Genomic DNA, 18,201 nt, shown 5'->3' with positions numbered 1-18,201 from the left:
TTTGGAAATTGTAAAACCTTCTAAATTTGTCAGAGAGAGTGTGCTCAGTTGCAAAGAGAGTAGAAATTATTGAGTTTTTTTTAAAAACATTGAATGAGGAAATCGAGTCGCAGAACTATTTAACCAACGGCATACTGACAAATAAGTTTTGAATAAATAGTTTGCGAATTAGTAGCACAATTTCGTGAAATAGGTTCTGTTGACAGCAAAGAGAGGCAGCTTATAAATTCTGTACTAAATAAATCTCCAGAGATAGCAACGTTGAGGCAAATTGCGATGGATAGTAAACTAAGTATAACAGAGTTGGCAACTGCTATGAGCATGCTCAAGTACCCAACGAGATTCGGTTAGTGGAACAGTTATATGATGACGATTTTGATTGTCGCTTGCAATTTGGACAAATGATGACATATTTGATTGTAATTTTCTATTCAATACATTCTTTTTGGAGTGTAGCTTATCCTTATTCCGAAGATGCTAACATCGTTAGCGCAGCACGTGTCGAGAGTAAAAAAAAAGAGTTTTGATTAGTGGTAAAACTGTCTCGTAATTAAAGAGACTACTACTCACAAATGCTTGTGTTAAAAACAAGTTTAATGATATAAAATAATAAAAAAAAAACAATTACTACTAAAAAATATCTTGACATAACATAAATTAAATAATTTAATGAGTAAAACAAAGCAGGTTGCAAATTATGATAAAGGGGCTTTAAACTATTGCCTTACCGAGTTCATGTTTATTTAAAAAAATTATAATTGCGCCAAAAAAAAAGATGAGAAGTTCAAAGACAGGATAGGATTTCTCCTGTCTTAATTATAATAACTAAAAGAAAAATAATGTTTACAAATAACTTCAAAAAATCGTTAAAATATTTTATAATATAACAAAACAATTTAAGCAATTTACTCTAACAAAGAAAAATTTATTTTTATAAGAAATAGCTGGAAATTATGAAACTATAAAATAAAACAAAAATAAATCGTGTAAAGAAAACTGCTAAAACCGACATAGACGTAAAATTTGACGATTTGAGAATAGGTACACAATGTAATTTTCCAAATACAAACCCCACACAAGTAGCAAAAACAATACAATAATTAAAAATGAAAAATGACCCGGATCAGATGGATTAACAGCGATCTTTAAAGATATTGCTGAGCATATAAAAAACCGTTGATATGTTTTATCAAATCAATAAATGATGGACAATTTGCCGCACCTTAAACAAGCTATTGTAAATCCTTTATTTAAATCTGCTGAAAAAACTAATGTTACAAACAATAGACCTATATTTCTTATTAGCAATTTGTCAAAAGTTATTAATAAAATTAAAAGGAACACAGTTTTAGACCACTTTATTTTGTCCTAATACTAATACACTTCAGAAAGGGGAGATCTATTGAGGACGCAGTGATGAAATTTACTTTGAAAATGGATTAGGATTCTCTCAAAAATTCTGTTCCGTTCATCTGCGTTTCCGTTGATCTCGTTAAAGCATTTGATACGGTTTCATATCCGTTATTTTTGAAAAAGCTTGAATATATTGAACTTTTTAGAAAAAGAAGTTGATCTTTTTAAAAAGCTTTGTAACTGGGAAAGTTAAATAGTTTGATATAGTAATCCCTTGGAGTTAACGTGTGGCGTTGCCCAAGAAATAGTTCTTGGACCCCTTTTGTTTATATTGAACATTATAATAAAAAATATGAGATGTGCACGATGGGGCTTTTGCTGATAATGCGGGTTTTTATTTTAAAAAGAAAATTTAGGAACAGTTAAAAATTTAGGTGGAAGTTATCTTAGTATACTTGTTTAAACATGAATATAATTCCAGACACTATAGAAATACAAAAATTGTACCCAAATAAAATATTTTGGAGTAGTAGTTGATAGCCATCTTAAATGGTATCACTATACTGAATATGTGTCGAAGAAACTAAGATCTCCTATATTTACATTCTATGTATTAGAAAACCTTTTAATATTAAACGATTAAAAACTGTCCCCTGTCCTTGTGCACTCGCACCTTAATTATAAAATACTGGTTTGGGAAGAGGTTACTTCGTTGAAAACTGTCAATGTTTTGCAAAAATGGATTCTTAAAGTAATTTTTAAAAGGGGCAGGTTTTAATTTATACAATATTATTCTGCGAAATTTTTGATATTATAGAACTTTACTTTTAAAAAATTACAAATAATACTTTCCTTAATGACATACCATTTTAAATCACAAAACAATCTAGACCAACTATGAATAATAGACATACAGAATAACATAGGACCAACCAAGTGTCGGTTAAGCCTAGAGTTACCGGTTATTTACGTATTTGTCGTTTACTGTTTATAAAAGAATATCTAGTCTCATACAGCAGATGTCTACAATATATTATTTTAAACGTAAGTATATAAGATATAATGAGATATCAAGGAATGAATTCTATTGCTTAATTAATATAAATAACTGAAACATTTTCCTTTCCACTTTAAGTATTGAATCTCAAGACTTAAAATAAACTAAAATTTGTATTAATTTAATTATTTATTAAGCCAATTGTATTGATTTACTGTTTATATGCTTATAACTCAGTAGTTGCATAGGGAGTGTACATTCTCCACGCGCGAGGTACCTTTTGGTGGGTGTGAATCTTTGTGCTTATTGTTGAATTGGGTTACAATATGTTTAGTCGTTTAACATTTGCGTTCTTTTGTCATACACGACTGTAGCTATTATAATTTACGGAAGTCGTAACGAAAAGACAATTACAGATACCAACAATATAGCAGAACTATCAAGGCAACACTGCGAAAACGGCAAACCTGCCAAAATAATAAAAGCTTTGGGCGAGATCGGTGCAATCTACAAACTCTGTGTTCAAATCTGACAAACTGGGGTATGGCCAAAAGAACAGTGTGAATCGGTATGCATGGTGCTACACAAGAAAGGCTCTCCTATAGACTATAATCACTATGGAACAACAGCACTTATATCACATACAAGCAAAATTCTGCTTCGTATCATAAACAAACGCTAAAAACCATTTTTAGTTCCACAGATTTCCGACGAACAGACAAGCTCCATGACGAGAAAGGAAACAAGGGAATAAATCCAAGATATAAGGCAAATCCAAAAAAAAAGCATATGAATTCAATGTAAATACCTGTTTGTGTTTGTCGACTACAGCAAGGCATTCGATTGTTTAAAATGAAAGAATTTATGGCTTATCTTGAAAACATTGGAGTACCAACACAGATAATTATTTTGATCAAACATTTATATGATAAGAATTGCGGGAAGGTAAAATTCAACAACACGTTATCTTTTTAGCCATACGTTACCCATACTCTTTAATACGGAGAGTATAACATGATAAAAAATTCTGCAAAGCTGGCCAGAACGTTTAACCATAGGAGGAAAATAAATTATTAACCTGAAATATGCGAATGATACCCTAATACCAGCTCGTTGGAAAGAGGTACTTACGAAAAAAAAAGAGAAAGTTAGATACGATCAACACAGAGTATAGTCTGTCGTTAAACAAAAGAAGACGAAAATAATAAGCCCTAACCTTTCCAATGCTAAACACATCGATGGTTTAAAAGTAATTAGGAAATTTTACTATTTAAAATCAAACAAAGGCAGCTATTATGGAGAAATCAAATGCAGACTAACCATGGCACCTAACTCAATATTAAAAGAAAATCCAATATGGAATTTAAACATTATTTATATAGGTTTTTATAATTTTAATATGTAGTAACTAGTCTCCGTCCGAGTTTACCAATTTTAACTTCATTTCTATCCTTGACTTGTATCATGTAGTGTTGTTCTCTGCTTCTTTTTTCGTTCTTTTTATTAGTGAATACACAAGTCGATCTGATGATACCTAGTATGGGCTAAACACGTGTAATCCTTTGACTTTAATTTAATAAGTTTGAGACTTATGATTTAGAGTTTATTTTATTACTATTTAATGTAAGCGGTCTCTTTGAGAAAAGATGGACTATTTTTTGGAAGATATTATTTTACTAAAGCTTTTGCAATTATTTAATGCTGTTTTATCCGGTGAAGTCATTTTTAATAAAGGGTTCTTACAAATATTTTTATATGGGCCATTTTGACTAATATTATCAACTTGTATTCTGTTTTGTATATAACAGTAATTATGTTTCCTTTGCCAATTTATAAATAGAAACAATCTTTTTCTCTCAGTCGTTTAATAATATTAGCACTTTATGTGTTTTTCGATTTGGTAAGATTTCTTGAGATTCCGTTGCAAAATCGAATAAATTAGCGTTTCTCTGGAGGATTTATTTTTGTTTTCATTATTTGATCTATAGATGCTTGTCTTGGACAGAAATTTATTTTTAAGAGTATTTGAGGTATTGAGAACTTATGCACAAAATTTAAGAGGTGTAAATTTATCGGTTTCCCGTATTAAGCCAATTAAATTCAATAATTTTGTGAGTAATATGGTCATGCTGCCTGATTCGATACATAAAGCGATAGCATGCGCTCTGTACCCTTTGTATTTTCTATTTACCGAGATCTGTAAAGCATGGACGGTATATAAAGTCGCTATAGTTAAAATGTGAGAGCACTAATGCATTACATAGATTTTTAAAGAATGTTCCGATTATTGTATCATCATTTTAGTATGCTTTTTCTTGTTATATTCTGCACATGCACACCAAACCTAAGATTAATCTACAATCACTTATTTTTAATTATACAAGTGAGTTTTAATAAAATTTTTTCTTATTTTACTTTTAATGTATAATAGTTAAATTTTGTCAGAATTTAAGTTTATGTTAAGCGGATAATTCTTTAATAATTTAAAGATCATCAGAGTTTATCCTATTAGCCACTTCTGCGATTTGTTACAATCAAAAGAGACATAGATTTGTTTGTCATCCGCTTATGCTTGCGGTTGACAGTATTTAGAACCAAGAATTATATTAAGAATTATGGTGCAAATGATAACGAGAAGGAGAGATACAAGAGCTCCTTGTAGTACAACCCAACCCAACCCAACCCAATATAATATCTAACGTTCTTACTGTTTGATTAAAAATGAATTCACTAACTGGACAAAGTCCGCGTCGAAACCATAATATTTTAGGTTAGCTAATAGGAGTAGGTGATCCAGAGTATCAAAGGCCTTGCACAAGTCAAGAAGTACCAAGTAGCCTTGAAAATATTTTAAGAAACCCAAGAGATATAATGAATACTAATGAAAAATCCGGAATATATTGATTAATTTAAACGGTTGTGATAAGAAGTCCATAGGGCAAATGATAAGATTAATTAATGTCAGATTTAAGAACGTGTAGCTCATGTGAACTATGGAGAAATTGAAAAGTTTGTGTTTTGAGTTTAAATTTAAATTTATTAACGTTATGCAATCGAAATTTATCTGAAAGTGAGTTCAGAAGCTTTATTGCGTTATAGGCAAAGGAGCTAGTATAAGATGTTGTACGACAACGAGGTATAAAATACTTTGTCTTTTGTCTATTGTTTACGGAATATACATATGAGGCGACGTGTTAGATTAAGATATTGCGGAAGATATTATAATTGTGATCCTGATTAGCTAAAAGTTTATGGGTTTCATACGAAGCTTGTTTTCCATACGAAGCCATTTTAAGTCAATAATTTGATTAGGTAAATAATCTTGTTTTTTTGGTTAAAATCAAACGAGCACATGCATTCTGCATGACCTGAATCTTATTTCTTTGAAGCACATCAAGGCAAGTATAGTTTGCCAAAAGTACAAAATTTAAAGACTAAAAGGACAAGCGAATCAAATTTCGAAGTTTCAAATTTTAAAAGTGCCTATTAATAAAAAAGGATTTTGAACCTAGAAAATGCCCTCTACCTTAACTGCTCTACGTGTTCACTAAAACGTTGCTGTAAATCAACACAAACAGCAAGAATACGAGCGAGATCGACAAATTGTAGCTTACTATTGTGTATGTAGATGTTCATGTTTGATTTAATGAGCTCAACTACATTTTAGCTGACTTCCAAAAATCCAAAATATTTAAGCTTCGATACTAAAAGATAATGGTTAATCGTATTAAAGACTTTTGAGTAATCAAGCAGTGCACGTAGTGTAACGTGTCCCTGATCTGCGCTTTCAAAAATATCATTAATTACTTTAGCAAGCGCTGTAGTTGTACTAAACCTACCCTTAAATCCATATCGAGTATTAAGTATTATTTTGTTATTTAAAAAATAATCATGAATTTGTTTATACAGAACTTTTTAAAAATTTTTAGAATCTGCTAGTAAAATACTTATGATACGCATGTCAGAAAAATCAGAATTAAGTTCAACAACTTTAGCAAGTGGAATTCCAGTAGCGCTCTTTCATGCAAGACTGTTTTTAAAACAACAATTTATTATGTGGTCTAAGAAAATATCAATAGATTACACTAAGCATCCTAAAAGAAATATCATCATTACCCATGCAATCTTTTTTTAGCTTGTGCAAAATTGTATTAATTAATTTTCTTAGTCTCTGTTAGCAAGGAGAATGTATTACTTATACTAGAATTATAAAAATTTATTTGATTATTACAGTTGTTATTTACAATTTGGAATAGTTGGGCAAAATAAGTGTTAATAGCATCAGAGTTAGAAAGGTGATCAAGGGGTAAATCCTTTTTTGTTGAATCTTAGGTATGGATATTTAAATTACGTAAGTTATTTAAGTGTAGACCATGGCTTACGATTATTATTTTGGGAAGCAATAAAATTGAAATAATTTTGCTTAAATAAAATCTGTATTGTTGTGACGAATTCATAATGAGTTACTTATTATATTGGGTATTACGTCACTTATAGCAAAAATCAATTTAGAAATTTTTTATCTCACACGCTCAACAATTATTGAAAAGAAGAAGAAAATAGACTTATTCACGTATTTAAAAGAAATATGAACTTAAATCTGTAACGATACCGTTCGATATATTTAATTTAATTTAAGTTCAATAAGTTTTAAATACAATAATTTACTTGAGGTATAATAGATTTTTTTATATACCTAGGAGCTGAGGTTCAATCTATTAATCTCTGAGCTCGTTTCTTCTTTTCAATATCCTACCTAACTTTGTTATGAATATTATAATTAAAAAACGATAAAATACAACAAGAAGACCTACTTTTTTTTAAAAAATACCTAATTTGAACCAACGTTTCGGTAGTTATATCTACTACCGTTATCAAGGTAATTAAAGTAAAATTAAATTAAATTAAAAATAAAATATACTTATCTTTCAAATTTTTAGTAATCCAGTCTCATCAAAATTTCTTCCTAATTCGAAAATACTTTATATACTTTTTTATATGATTTGACGGTTTATTAATAGTTTGACAAACTATTTTGAAAGATAACAAAATTTTCAAAGGTTACTTTTTTAAAAATTAAAGGGGTGTGATCTTAATGTAAATTAATCATAGAAAATACATGAATATCAAATATTTTAAATCATTAATTAATTTTGAGAATACCCTGATCTACCTCTCTCTTTAGCAAAGGAATCCATGTATTATGAAAATCAACCGAACAAGTAGCTAAGCATTTATCTTCATTTAACATTATAAATGCACTTTCCTTTAGCTTACGTAATTTTGAAATTGGTTCCTTTGCTAAAATTGAGGAAGCATTCCAGTCTATTCTGTGGTTATTGTCGAATGCATGTTGTGTAATTTTTGATTTTTGAAATTCATTGTTTTTTATGTAAGATTTATGTTCATTAATTCTTTTTGGTAATGGTCTACAGGTTTCACCTATGTAAAATTTACCACAAATACAAGGAATTTTATAGATTACATTTTTATTAAATTCATTTTCATTGAAAGGTTTAGTTTTTGTTAATAAGTATCGTAATGTGTTTTGTGATTTAAAAATAGTTCTTATATTAAATTTTTTAGCAATTCTTTTTATCTTATCAGAAAAACCTGGAATAAATGGTAAAATAAGATTTAATTTTATTTAATTTTACTTTAATTACCTTGATAACGGTAGTAGATATAACTACCGAAACGTTGGTTCAAATTAGGTATTTTTTAAAAAAAAAGTAGGTCTTCTTGTTGTATTTTATCGTTTTTTAATTATAATATTCATAACAAAGTTAGGTAGGATATTGAAAAGAAGAAACGAGCTCAGAGATTAATAGATTGAACCTCAGCTCCTAGGTATATAAAAAAATCTATTATACCTCAAGTAAATTATTGTATTTAAAACTTATTGAACTTAAATTAAATTAAATATATCGAACGGTATCGTTACAGATTTAAGTTCATATTTCTTTTAAATACGTGAATAAGTCTATTTTCTTCTTCTTTTCAATAATTGTTGAGCGTGTGAGATAAAAAATTTCTAAATTGATTTTTGCTATAAGTGACGTAATACCCAATATAATAAGTAACTCATAATTTTGCTTCTCCCGTCTAATTATGGTAACTGCTGGATTTATAAAGTTTTTATAATTATTCCCGGTATTGAGTACTTCTAGAAGCTTTACACCTTTCTAGAGCTCTATCTTTAACTCTAATCAACATCCCAGACTAGAAGTAAGTCATTCAGCTTTTGGTTTTGTGATTTTACGTGTTTTTATATTTTATAATTAGTTAAAATTTTAGGTATATATTTTAAATTATTACTTCTAATTTAAATTGAATATTTATTTAGCAGGCTTGTTTCAATACTCTATTTTTTCAAGACCAATAAAATATTAATATTAGGATTTTGGTGAAGTACTTAGAAGAAGTTTTAATGATATAAATTTGAGAAAATTTCGCGATGGTTTGCTTTCAAGCAATTGCTTTCAAGAAGATTGGTCGAAAGTTTATGAGTGCCCGGATGCCAGTAGGATATATGACATATTTTTCAAGATTTTCTTTCGGTATTTTGATGCCAGTTTACCATTAAAAAAGCAGCACCTGGGTTCTATCTAGAAGGGCTTATTGGGTGACTCCCGAAATCAGACTGTCACAAAGTATAATAGATCTTTATAAAAGAACAGGAAAAAAAATACCCAACATTTTTTAAATAATTATCGTAAAGCAGTCTTAATGACAATATAATCCAGAATTCTTAAAATAAGTCTAAAAGTATGTGAGGTCTCATAAATAAAGGATTGCTGTCTAGTACGAGTAAAGATAGAGTAAGAGGTTCTTTACTCGTACACACGAAAATAAAATTGTTAAAAATCCTAATTTAGTGGCTGAAATATTTGGGAATAACTTTGGACAAGTGAATACCAACAAAGTTTTAAGCAAAGGTATAGATCATCAACCCAAAAATGTGCATTCTGATGTTTTCCCTATGAAATTAAATAAAAGTATACAAGACACTATGTACCTAAGTCCTTGTACACTCGAAGAAGCTAAAGGTGCGTCTCCCACCTAAATATTCAACGGGAATTGAGGAAATATCGGCAACTACATTAAAAATAGTTTTTGACATAATATGTTGGCTCAAATCTTGAATGCATGTTTCGAGCAAGCGGTGTTTCCTGATGCGTTAAAAAAAGCCAAAGTTATCCGGATCTATAAAAGCAAAGGCGATTAACAGGACTGCAATAATTACAGACCTGTTTCTCTTTTATCTGTGTTCTCAAAAATATTAGAAAGAGTAATCAATATATGATAGGCTACTTCACTTTTTGCAACAAAAAAATGAGGTTTTTTCTCCGAATCAGTTTGGTTTTTTACCTAAAAGGTCGATAATAAATGCAATATTTCGTTTTGTGAACAAGATAATGGAACAAATTGACTTAGGCCACCTTGCAAGTTACGTTTTTTTTTGATTTGTGAAACGCCTTTGACATGACAGATCATAACCTATTTTTGACCAAAATTGGGGAATATGGGTTGAGAGGTTCAGTTAATAACCTCATCGGGTCTTATTTAAGTAATAGAGGGCAGGACATATGTGTTCCTAATAAAAACGGAAATACTCGAGGGGTTACTTTTTCGCAAATGTTTGATATTTCCTTAGGTGTTCCTCAGGAATCTTTATTAGGGGCTGTTTTATTTCTGGTGTTTGTAAATAAGTTAAGTGCAGTAATAACCTCTAATTCAGCTTTTCAGTTTGCTGATGATACGTCTATAAGAATATATTATTGTCGAAAATAAATCCATTCTGGCAAAGAAAACAAATATTGCCTACAGACATCATGATAGGTCGCTTTATGCATCCTTATAGGGTAAGAGTATCCCTCAGGTTCCAGATAGTAAGTTTCTGGGAGTGTTAATTGATCGGAAACTTTCCTAAAGAGGGGAAATTGAAACGTTAACCGGAAAAATTCACAGAGCTTGTTATGTAATAAGGTATTTAAGAGATCAGTTTTGTTTGGAGTCTTTATTATCGTACTATTATGCATACAGTGCCGGCCAAAAGTGGAGAAACTTTTAATATTTTTATTTTTTTCTTATTAAAACTAATTCGAAGTAATTGTAAATAATGTTTATGGTTATATCTAGTAGTGACGAAAATAATTAGAAAAAAAAATTGAAAACAAATAATTTATTACAAAATATGCAAACAAAATTTATTTTCTCTAAGGACAAAAATGGAGAAACTTTTTATTTTTATGACATAATTATGTTATAATACAAAATGTGCATAAAAGCACACTAATACTTTGTGGCATAACCGTTATTATTCTCCACAACTTCACTACACCGTCTTGGCATAGATTCAAGAAGATTGTGTATAATATCTCCGGAAATTTCACTCCATACATCTTTTAGGACTTGGAATAATTCGTCTTTATTTCGGAACTTATTTGGATTTTTTTGTCGAACTTTTTTGTCTAGGTGCTCCTACAAGTTCCCGATGGAATTTAAATCTGGAATTTGAGCTGGCCACTTTAGAACTTGAATTTGTTGAGAGGTTAGGAAATTTTTAACAATTTTAGAAGTGTGCTTGGGGTCGTTATCATGCTGGAATTTCCAAATTAACGGCAAATTATCCTCGGCGTAGGGAAGCATATTATTCCTTAAGATGTTTATATAATATTGGCTATTCATGATCCCATCTATTCTCACCAGTGGACTAACACCATGCCCGGAAACACATTACCGCCTCCATGTTTGTGGGAATAGTGTACTTTGGGTTGAATTTTTCATTCTCGGGACGTCTAACCCATCTCATACCATCTGACCCAAATAAATTGACCTTACTTTCATCTGACCACAAAATGTTTTTCCATTGATTATAGGTCCAATGTAAGTGTTCTTTTGCGAATCTTAAACGAATTTGTCTATTTTTCGTTGAAATGAAAGGTTTTTTTATCGAACTTCTGGCTTTTAAGTTGGCGTCACATAAACGTCATCGAATAGATCGAATTGAAAGGGAAATGCTGGAATATGCCTTTTTTATCTTCGGCGGAGAAAAATGGATTTCTTATAGAACATCGTCTAATTAGCTTGTCAGTTGCAGATGTTGTTTTTTTGGGTCTACCTGGCTTAGAGATGCTGGCAGTAGTGCCTCTAGTTTGCCACAATTTAATTTGTTTACAAATGATACTTTTATGAAGATCAAGTTCTCTAGCGATTGTTACTTGTTTCACACCCACATTGTGCTTCTCAATTATAAGTTTTTTTATTTGTTCAGATAAATTTATACCTCGAGGCATTTTAATACTAAATAGGCTTCTTGACAATCGAAAATGAACTGCTTCAAACGAGACCTATTTAATTTAAAATATTTAATACAAAAAGTTTCTCTATTTATGTCCTCAAGTAAAAAAAACATTGTTTACTATTTACATTCCTGTGATAAATATTCAAACTGTTTTGGTATGAATTTATGGCTTGGGCTAAGATAAACATTTATAATACAGGGTGTCACAAAAATTTTGAATAGATTATTAAATTAGAAAATAAATTAAAAGTTTCTCTACTTTTGGCCGGCACTGTATGTACAATCAATTATTCAGTACAGTTTAATAATTTTGTACAACTCAGCTTGTTCAGATAAGGTCATATTAGCTCAAAAAAGGATGTATACTAGGACTGAAAATTACCGAATCTTAAAGATCACACTTTCAAAAACTTAAAATAATGACAGTGCCATGCTTGTACATTCTAAATATTTGCATGATAGCAAGAAATTATGTAACGTCCTTTCATAAAAATTGAGATGTCTATAATGTTATTACGATAAGGCAATGCAATCGTCTTAGAATTCCCTCACACCGAACGGCAATGTTTAAAAGGTGTCTCTACTATAATTACATTGAGGTGTATAATGCTTTACCTTATAGTTTTAAAAATTTGTCAAGTGATAAAGTATTTAAATCTAGACTTTAAAATTATTGTGTGAAAAGCCCTTTTATTCACTTGATGAATTTTATAACCACATATCTCAGACATTTAAAGTCACGCCTGCTTTAAATTAGCTGTTGGAGTCAATTATTATTATGACTCTTTGTATGTATTGTATTTTTTGTGTATTTATTTGATTAACTTATGCAGATGGATAGTTGTAATAGTATTATATGTGATGTTTTCATTGAAACTGATGACAATTAAACTTTAATACTATTATTATTATAACATCACGTCAACGTTAAATAAATGAACTTACCCCTTCCACTCCTTCCTACGAACCTAAGATCATTAAACTTCGCCACTTGATTCTTCATAACAGCTGTACTGTTTCTTAATTCCGCACAATAATTTTCATCGTTTCCGGCTTTCACTGTTACGACAGTACCATCACCAATGTCACCAAGTGCCACCACTTTAAACGCCACGGGCAGTGTCTTATTTGATCTCCAATGTGGTGGCAAAACCGTACAAACAAACAGAGGACTACCAGTTCGTACCAACTCACCGGGATGTTCCGACAGAAAGTCATTTAAGGTCCTTTCTGCCAGAATATCCGAGGTCATCTTGGTATAGGTATCATTGATTAATGAGGAGGAATCCGGCGAGGCGGCGGACGCGGTATTGGGCGTTTGAGTGTTTGTTAAATGCATGATAATTTGTTGATTTATGTTTTGAATATTTTCAAAAAACACCACAAAAACACCATAATTTCAATCAAATTAAGATGCTCATCGCGTGTCCGGTTCAAAGCATGCCGCGACACGCTATACCGTAGGGCGCGTAAATCTCGTTGCCTCGGCAACACATATCAACAGTTTTTCTGAATGAAAACTTTTTTAGGGGTGGGGGAGTTATCCCCCGCGCCCCATGCACACACACATCATAACCCTGCAATGTCAGGTGAGCGCGGCATGTTTTAATTTCGCGTATTTAGTCCAAATTCTCGAACTTTATTTGGATTTTCGTAAATAGTTTTTTTTGCCTAATTTGTAATTATGAGTTCAGCAATTCTGTTTTTACACGTCAAAGTAATGATTTTATTTTTGTTGTTGTTTGAAAACTGAAAATGTCACTTTCTAGACACTAATAAACATTAACGAACGTTTTTTCAGCACCATGAAGAAGTTGTTATCAGAATTTCATGTTTTTAATTGTTGATAAATTTGGAAACTAAAAAAATTTAAGCTATAGTGAGCACCTCAAACAATATTTTTCATAATATTAATGAAAAAAAGGAAACGGTAAACACAGTTTTTATTTTAAACACTGTCACTTAAGTACTTAATGAATTCACACCAGACAATAAATTCATTAAAAGTGTAGTCTAAAAGTTCCCGGAACATTTTCTAACCGCTTCAACTTTAAATCTTGCGCCTTTATATAAGTGTAAACGTCGCGGCTGTAAATTGACAAGACGCGTATGTGTAAACCGAGAATCCAAAAATACGTTCTGGGATCTAGCAGTGGTTACAGCAAGACACAGCACTAAAGTCTTGTGCCGGCCACGTTTTACTCTAGCGGTAGCGCGCCTGATAACCCTTTAGTTATCAGGGGAACTCTGTCTGAAAGAGAGCCATATGCCGTTCCGAAAGTAAAAGTGAGACAGAAACTCATTAGATTAAAACAGAAGCTAACATAAAGGGGTACAACAGGATAGATAGAGAGGCAAGTGCAGTGTATCGTGTGCGGCGAGAGAGAGACCATCTTGTTTGCGGTTTTGGCGGGTTGGGCCTAGTCAGAAGAGAAAGGACGGAAATATACAAATTGGTGCTAGTGGGATAGAGCCGTAGCCCGCTGGCATCGGCAGCGGTTTTTCGGCCACAGATTGGTGGTACACGCAGGCGTCACATTAGAAGGATAGAAATATAGTGGTGAGCCGCCTGATGTATACATACGTACACTGTGTGCGGATCCTGCCGATTTCCGACTGTTTATCCAGAAGTCTTTAAAACTGGATTCCGCAAAATTTAGAAAAAATGCTATTAAAGTTTTTTCTGGATAATATTTTTTCGACTTCTAAAAAAATCGGATTTAATTTCGAGGGATTGAGTTCACTTTACTTTCCGCTTAACAGTTTTTGCACTAGTAAATGAGTATTGATTTGATGCAAAATTTTTTAGATGTTTGTCTGATCCTCGGTTAATTTTATTATTAATTTTTGTTAGAATTAATAATTAAAATTTAATAATTTTAGCAAAAATGAAGAATATGTTAAAAGGAACAATAACAATTTAATAGTACTTCATAACTGTTTAGTATTTTATTTTGTTGCATAAGGCAATTTCGGAGCAAGAAAATAATACATTATAAGTAACTGATAATCTGGACTAAGTTATTTAAAACAGCTTTATACTTTTAATTAACCTCATAAGTACTTACGAAAAGAACAAACAAAGTGCAGACGTTGATTAGGTAGGAGTGACTTTCAATATATTGCTAAATAAATAAACTTCTTTATAAATAGAGATTTTCTTTTTTAAATTTAAAGTTAACAAAGTTAAACCTAAGCATATAGAGAGCATCCTTGCATCTAACATTATATTTGAGGCCGTTATTTGCAAAACTTTCTCTTTGCTATTTGATTTACTTTTCAGGAGCAACAAAAAATATTTTACCTTTCATGTAAATTATATTTTCGGATTGTTATATTTTTTAACCAATACAAAATATTAATTAATAATAAGTAATAATGATCGTAAATTTGAATCTCTTACAGTTTTAAAAAAAAATATTTTTTTTTCGCAAGGAGAGAGTTTTGCAAATAAAATAATGACAGAAAGTCATTAAAATTTTTTTTTTAAATGAAAAGTTTATTAATTAAACAAGAAATAACTTGTTACTTGTTATAAAAAAAGTTTTTCAAATAACAACATTAAGTTTCAAGTATCTTCTTATTCAAAAAACCAAGAAATAAAAGGAAAAAAATTAAATAATAATAATAATAATAATAATAATAATAATAATAATAATAATAATAGACAGTTTATATTTCCTCATAAGATATTACATATGCTCACTCATAGATATTAATAAGTTTACAATATAAATACAAAGAAAAATAAATCCATCAGTGTATATTAATTCAACATGTAACTGTAAAGAGGAAATAAAGGTCATGTTTCAGCTACCCTCAGAAGAAGGAGCTGTTAAGACCTTGAATATTACACTTATAATTTAAAAAAAAATATCGCGAACCGCATTATAAACTGTACGAGTAGCATGCATACCCTACATTCATAACTAACCGAAAAGAAAAGAAATCTAAATTATCCTAGCTTACTTATTATTTACTAATAGGAGGCAGGAAAGGAGGAACGAGGGGTACAGGTATATTAACTATATTTCTGTTGTAGACTCTTATAGTAGAGAAAAATATACATATAAAAATTTATATTTCCAAACGCGCGCCAGATCCAAACACGGAATCCCGACACAAAAGAGAGCAAAGCAAAACAGGGCGACTGATTTACCAGAGATGTCAGTATTAAAAAGAAATAACATAAATTATTTCAATGCATTAAATATTATTTTGTTTAGATGAAAGAACCATTTTTATTGATTTTTTAAAAGCCGATGTAGATTTAGGAAAATCCCAAATTTTGTATTTATTAATTTTGGACACAATATTGTAAGAAAATGACTTTTTAAAGATTTCTTTTTTATGTAAAGGTATAGACAAAAGGTCATGTCTGCGAATATTTATATTGTGAACGTCAGTGCGGTATCTGAGCTTATTATAGAGATATGGTGGTGCTTTAAATTTTATTATTTTATAAAAAAAACATATGGAGTGCAACTCTCGGCGATTTAACATATTAAGCCATTTAAGATCGACTAATTTATGTGATACCCTTTCCCTACGTCTAATTCCACAAATAAACCTTATGCATGAGTTCTGTAATTTTTGAATTCTTGCAGAGTTAGCGCAGTCTAAAAATGGTCCATATACTGTATTTGCATAATTAAAATGGGATAGAATTAATGAGTCGCATAAAATTTTTTTTGTTTCTTTTGACAAATAAGATCTATGCTTGTAAAGTTTTTTTAGCATTGAAAATCCTTTCTTAAGACAACTTGTAATGTGATCTGTGAAATTTAGCTTGACATTTATGATTAGGCCTAGAGTTTTAGTTGAGACATGAAAAGGGATAAGTTCTCCATTAAGAATTAGCTGGACATGATCCAAAACCGCCCTTCTGCTATTATCACCACAAAATAACATTGCCACGCTCTTGGCTGGATTCAATTTAAGAGAATGATTTGTCGAGACTCTATTTACTAGAGCAAGGTCAGCATTCAAACAAAAATTAGCTCTTTCAATATTACTAGCATTAAATGACAAATATAATTGTGTGTCGTCGGCGTAGAGATGATATTTACAGAATTGCAATTTATCCATAAAAGCCGACGTAAAAATGCTATACAACAAAGGACCCAGAATGCTACCCTGTGGGACGCCAGACCTTACTATTGCCACCCTAGACTTATCTTCTCCAATTAAAACTCGTTGTATTCTATCACTTAAAAAAAATAAAATTAATTTAGTAGCTGTAGTATTAAAACCGAAATAATATAAATTTTAATCAAAAGTTCGATTTAGCATATCAAATGCTTTAGAGTAATCAAGCTGTATTAAAATCATTGCATCACCCCTGTCCAAACTGGCGACAACCTCATCAGTGACGTCAGTAAGAGCGGTAACACAGCTAAATCCCTTTCGAAATCCCGACTGTTTTTGTAATATAATATTCTTATCAGTAACATAGGCGGTAATTTGTTTTTCCATTACTTTTTCCAAGATTTTTGAAAGGGCTGGTAAAATTTAAATTGATCTAAGTTCGCCATAATTTAAGGGATTATTTTTTTTAGGAAGTGGCAAAATAAAAGCAGATTTCCAAGATTTTGGAAAGTACGAGTTTAACAAACAACTATTTATAATATGGGTAATAAATGGTATTATAAATGGACAAAAAAGAATTATTAATGTTGTGTTTAAATTATCAGGCCCAAACGCCTTAGATTTAAGTTTAATAATTAAATTTGTTACTAAATTTTCATCCACTGGTGTAAAAGAAAATAATGGTGGAAACTTCTGATTAGATTTATAGAAATTGAAGGTTTCTTTTGTCGGAGAAGTAATATTAGAAGTTAAATGACTGAACCAGTCGTTAAGTTCATCGACTTTTTTTAGATGTTCGGGAATTTGTCTAGATTTGTAATTTATTATATTCAGTTTATAAAGCTCCTTCCATTTGTCTCGAGTAGTGCAGTTTTGAAATTTGTTATTTAAATAAGCCTTTTTTTCATTACGTACGGCGGTGGTGGTAAAATTTCTTATCTGCTTATAATAGTTCCAATGTTCCAAATTTCTTGTTTTTCGAAAGCGCATTAAAGCCCGATTTCTGTGTTGCTTCATTATTTTTATATTATCAGTAATCAGACATGGACAGTAAGGTCTATTTTTACAAGTTTTAACAGTAAGATGTGCGTGAATATCTAGTATATTAAGCATATGATTAGTAAGTATAGACACCTTTTCATCAATATCTTCAGTATCATAAATTTGATGCCAGGGTGCACCTTCTAGATCAATCTGAAAATTATCAAAGTTAATTCGTGTCAAAGGTCTGTAAGAAAACATATTGTTTTCCTTATTTAATTTATTTAGTTGTAGATTACGGTATGTTAAAAAATGATCCGATATATGTATATTTATAATACCATAGTCAACTAAATTATCCGAATTATAGCATATTAGATCGAGGAGAGTTAACGAACCATTAGAGACTCTCGTTGGTTCAGAAATATACTGTTTTAAATCAAAAGTATCAAGAATCCCATTTAAGTCATTAACC

General features: G+C 30.6%; 1 protein-coding gene across 2 annotated transcripts in view; it reads right to left on the bottom strand.

Moving 5' to 3' along the window:
• LOC126735609 (runt-related transcription factor 3) overlaps positions 1-13,303 on the bottom strand; it is a 163,697-nt gene extending 150,394 nt beyond the window's left edge. Inside the window, exon 1 of one of the 2 annotated variants that reach the window (XM_050439670.1) lies at positions 12,603-13,303. In XM_050439670.1, the coding sequence (XP_050295627.1) occupies positions 12,603-12,996 (394 nt within the window). In that variant the 5' untranslated portion in view covers positions 12,997-13,303. The remainder of the gene's footprint in view (positions 1-12,602) is intronic. The other variant, XM_050439671.1, reaches the window with a different exon arrangement.
• Between the last annotated feature and the right edge of the window lie 4,898 nt (positions 13,304-18,201).

Source organism: Anthonomus grandis, chromosome 4 (genome assembly GCF_022605725.1).
Source record: "Anthonomus grandis grandis chromosome 4, icAntGran1.3, whole genome shotgun sequence".
Taxonomy (NCBI): domain Eukaryota; kingdom Metazoa; phylum Arthropoda; class Insecta; order Coleoptera; family Curculionidae; genus Anthonomus; species Anthonomus grandis.
The sequence above is the reverse complement of the archived record's forward strand: the minus strand, read 5'-3'. Positions and strand labels throughout refer to the sequence as shown.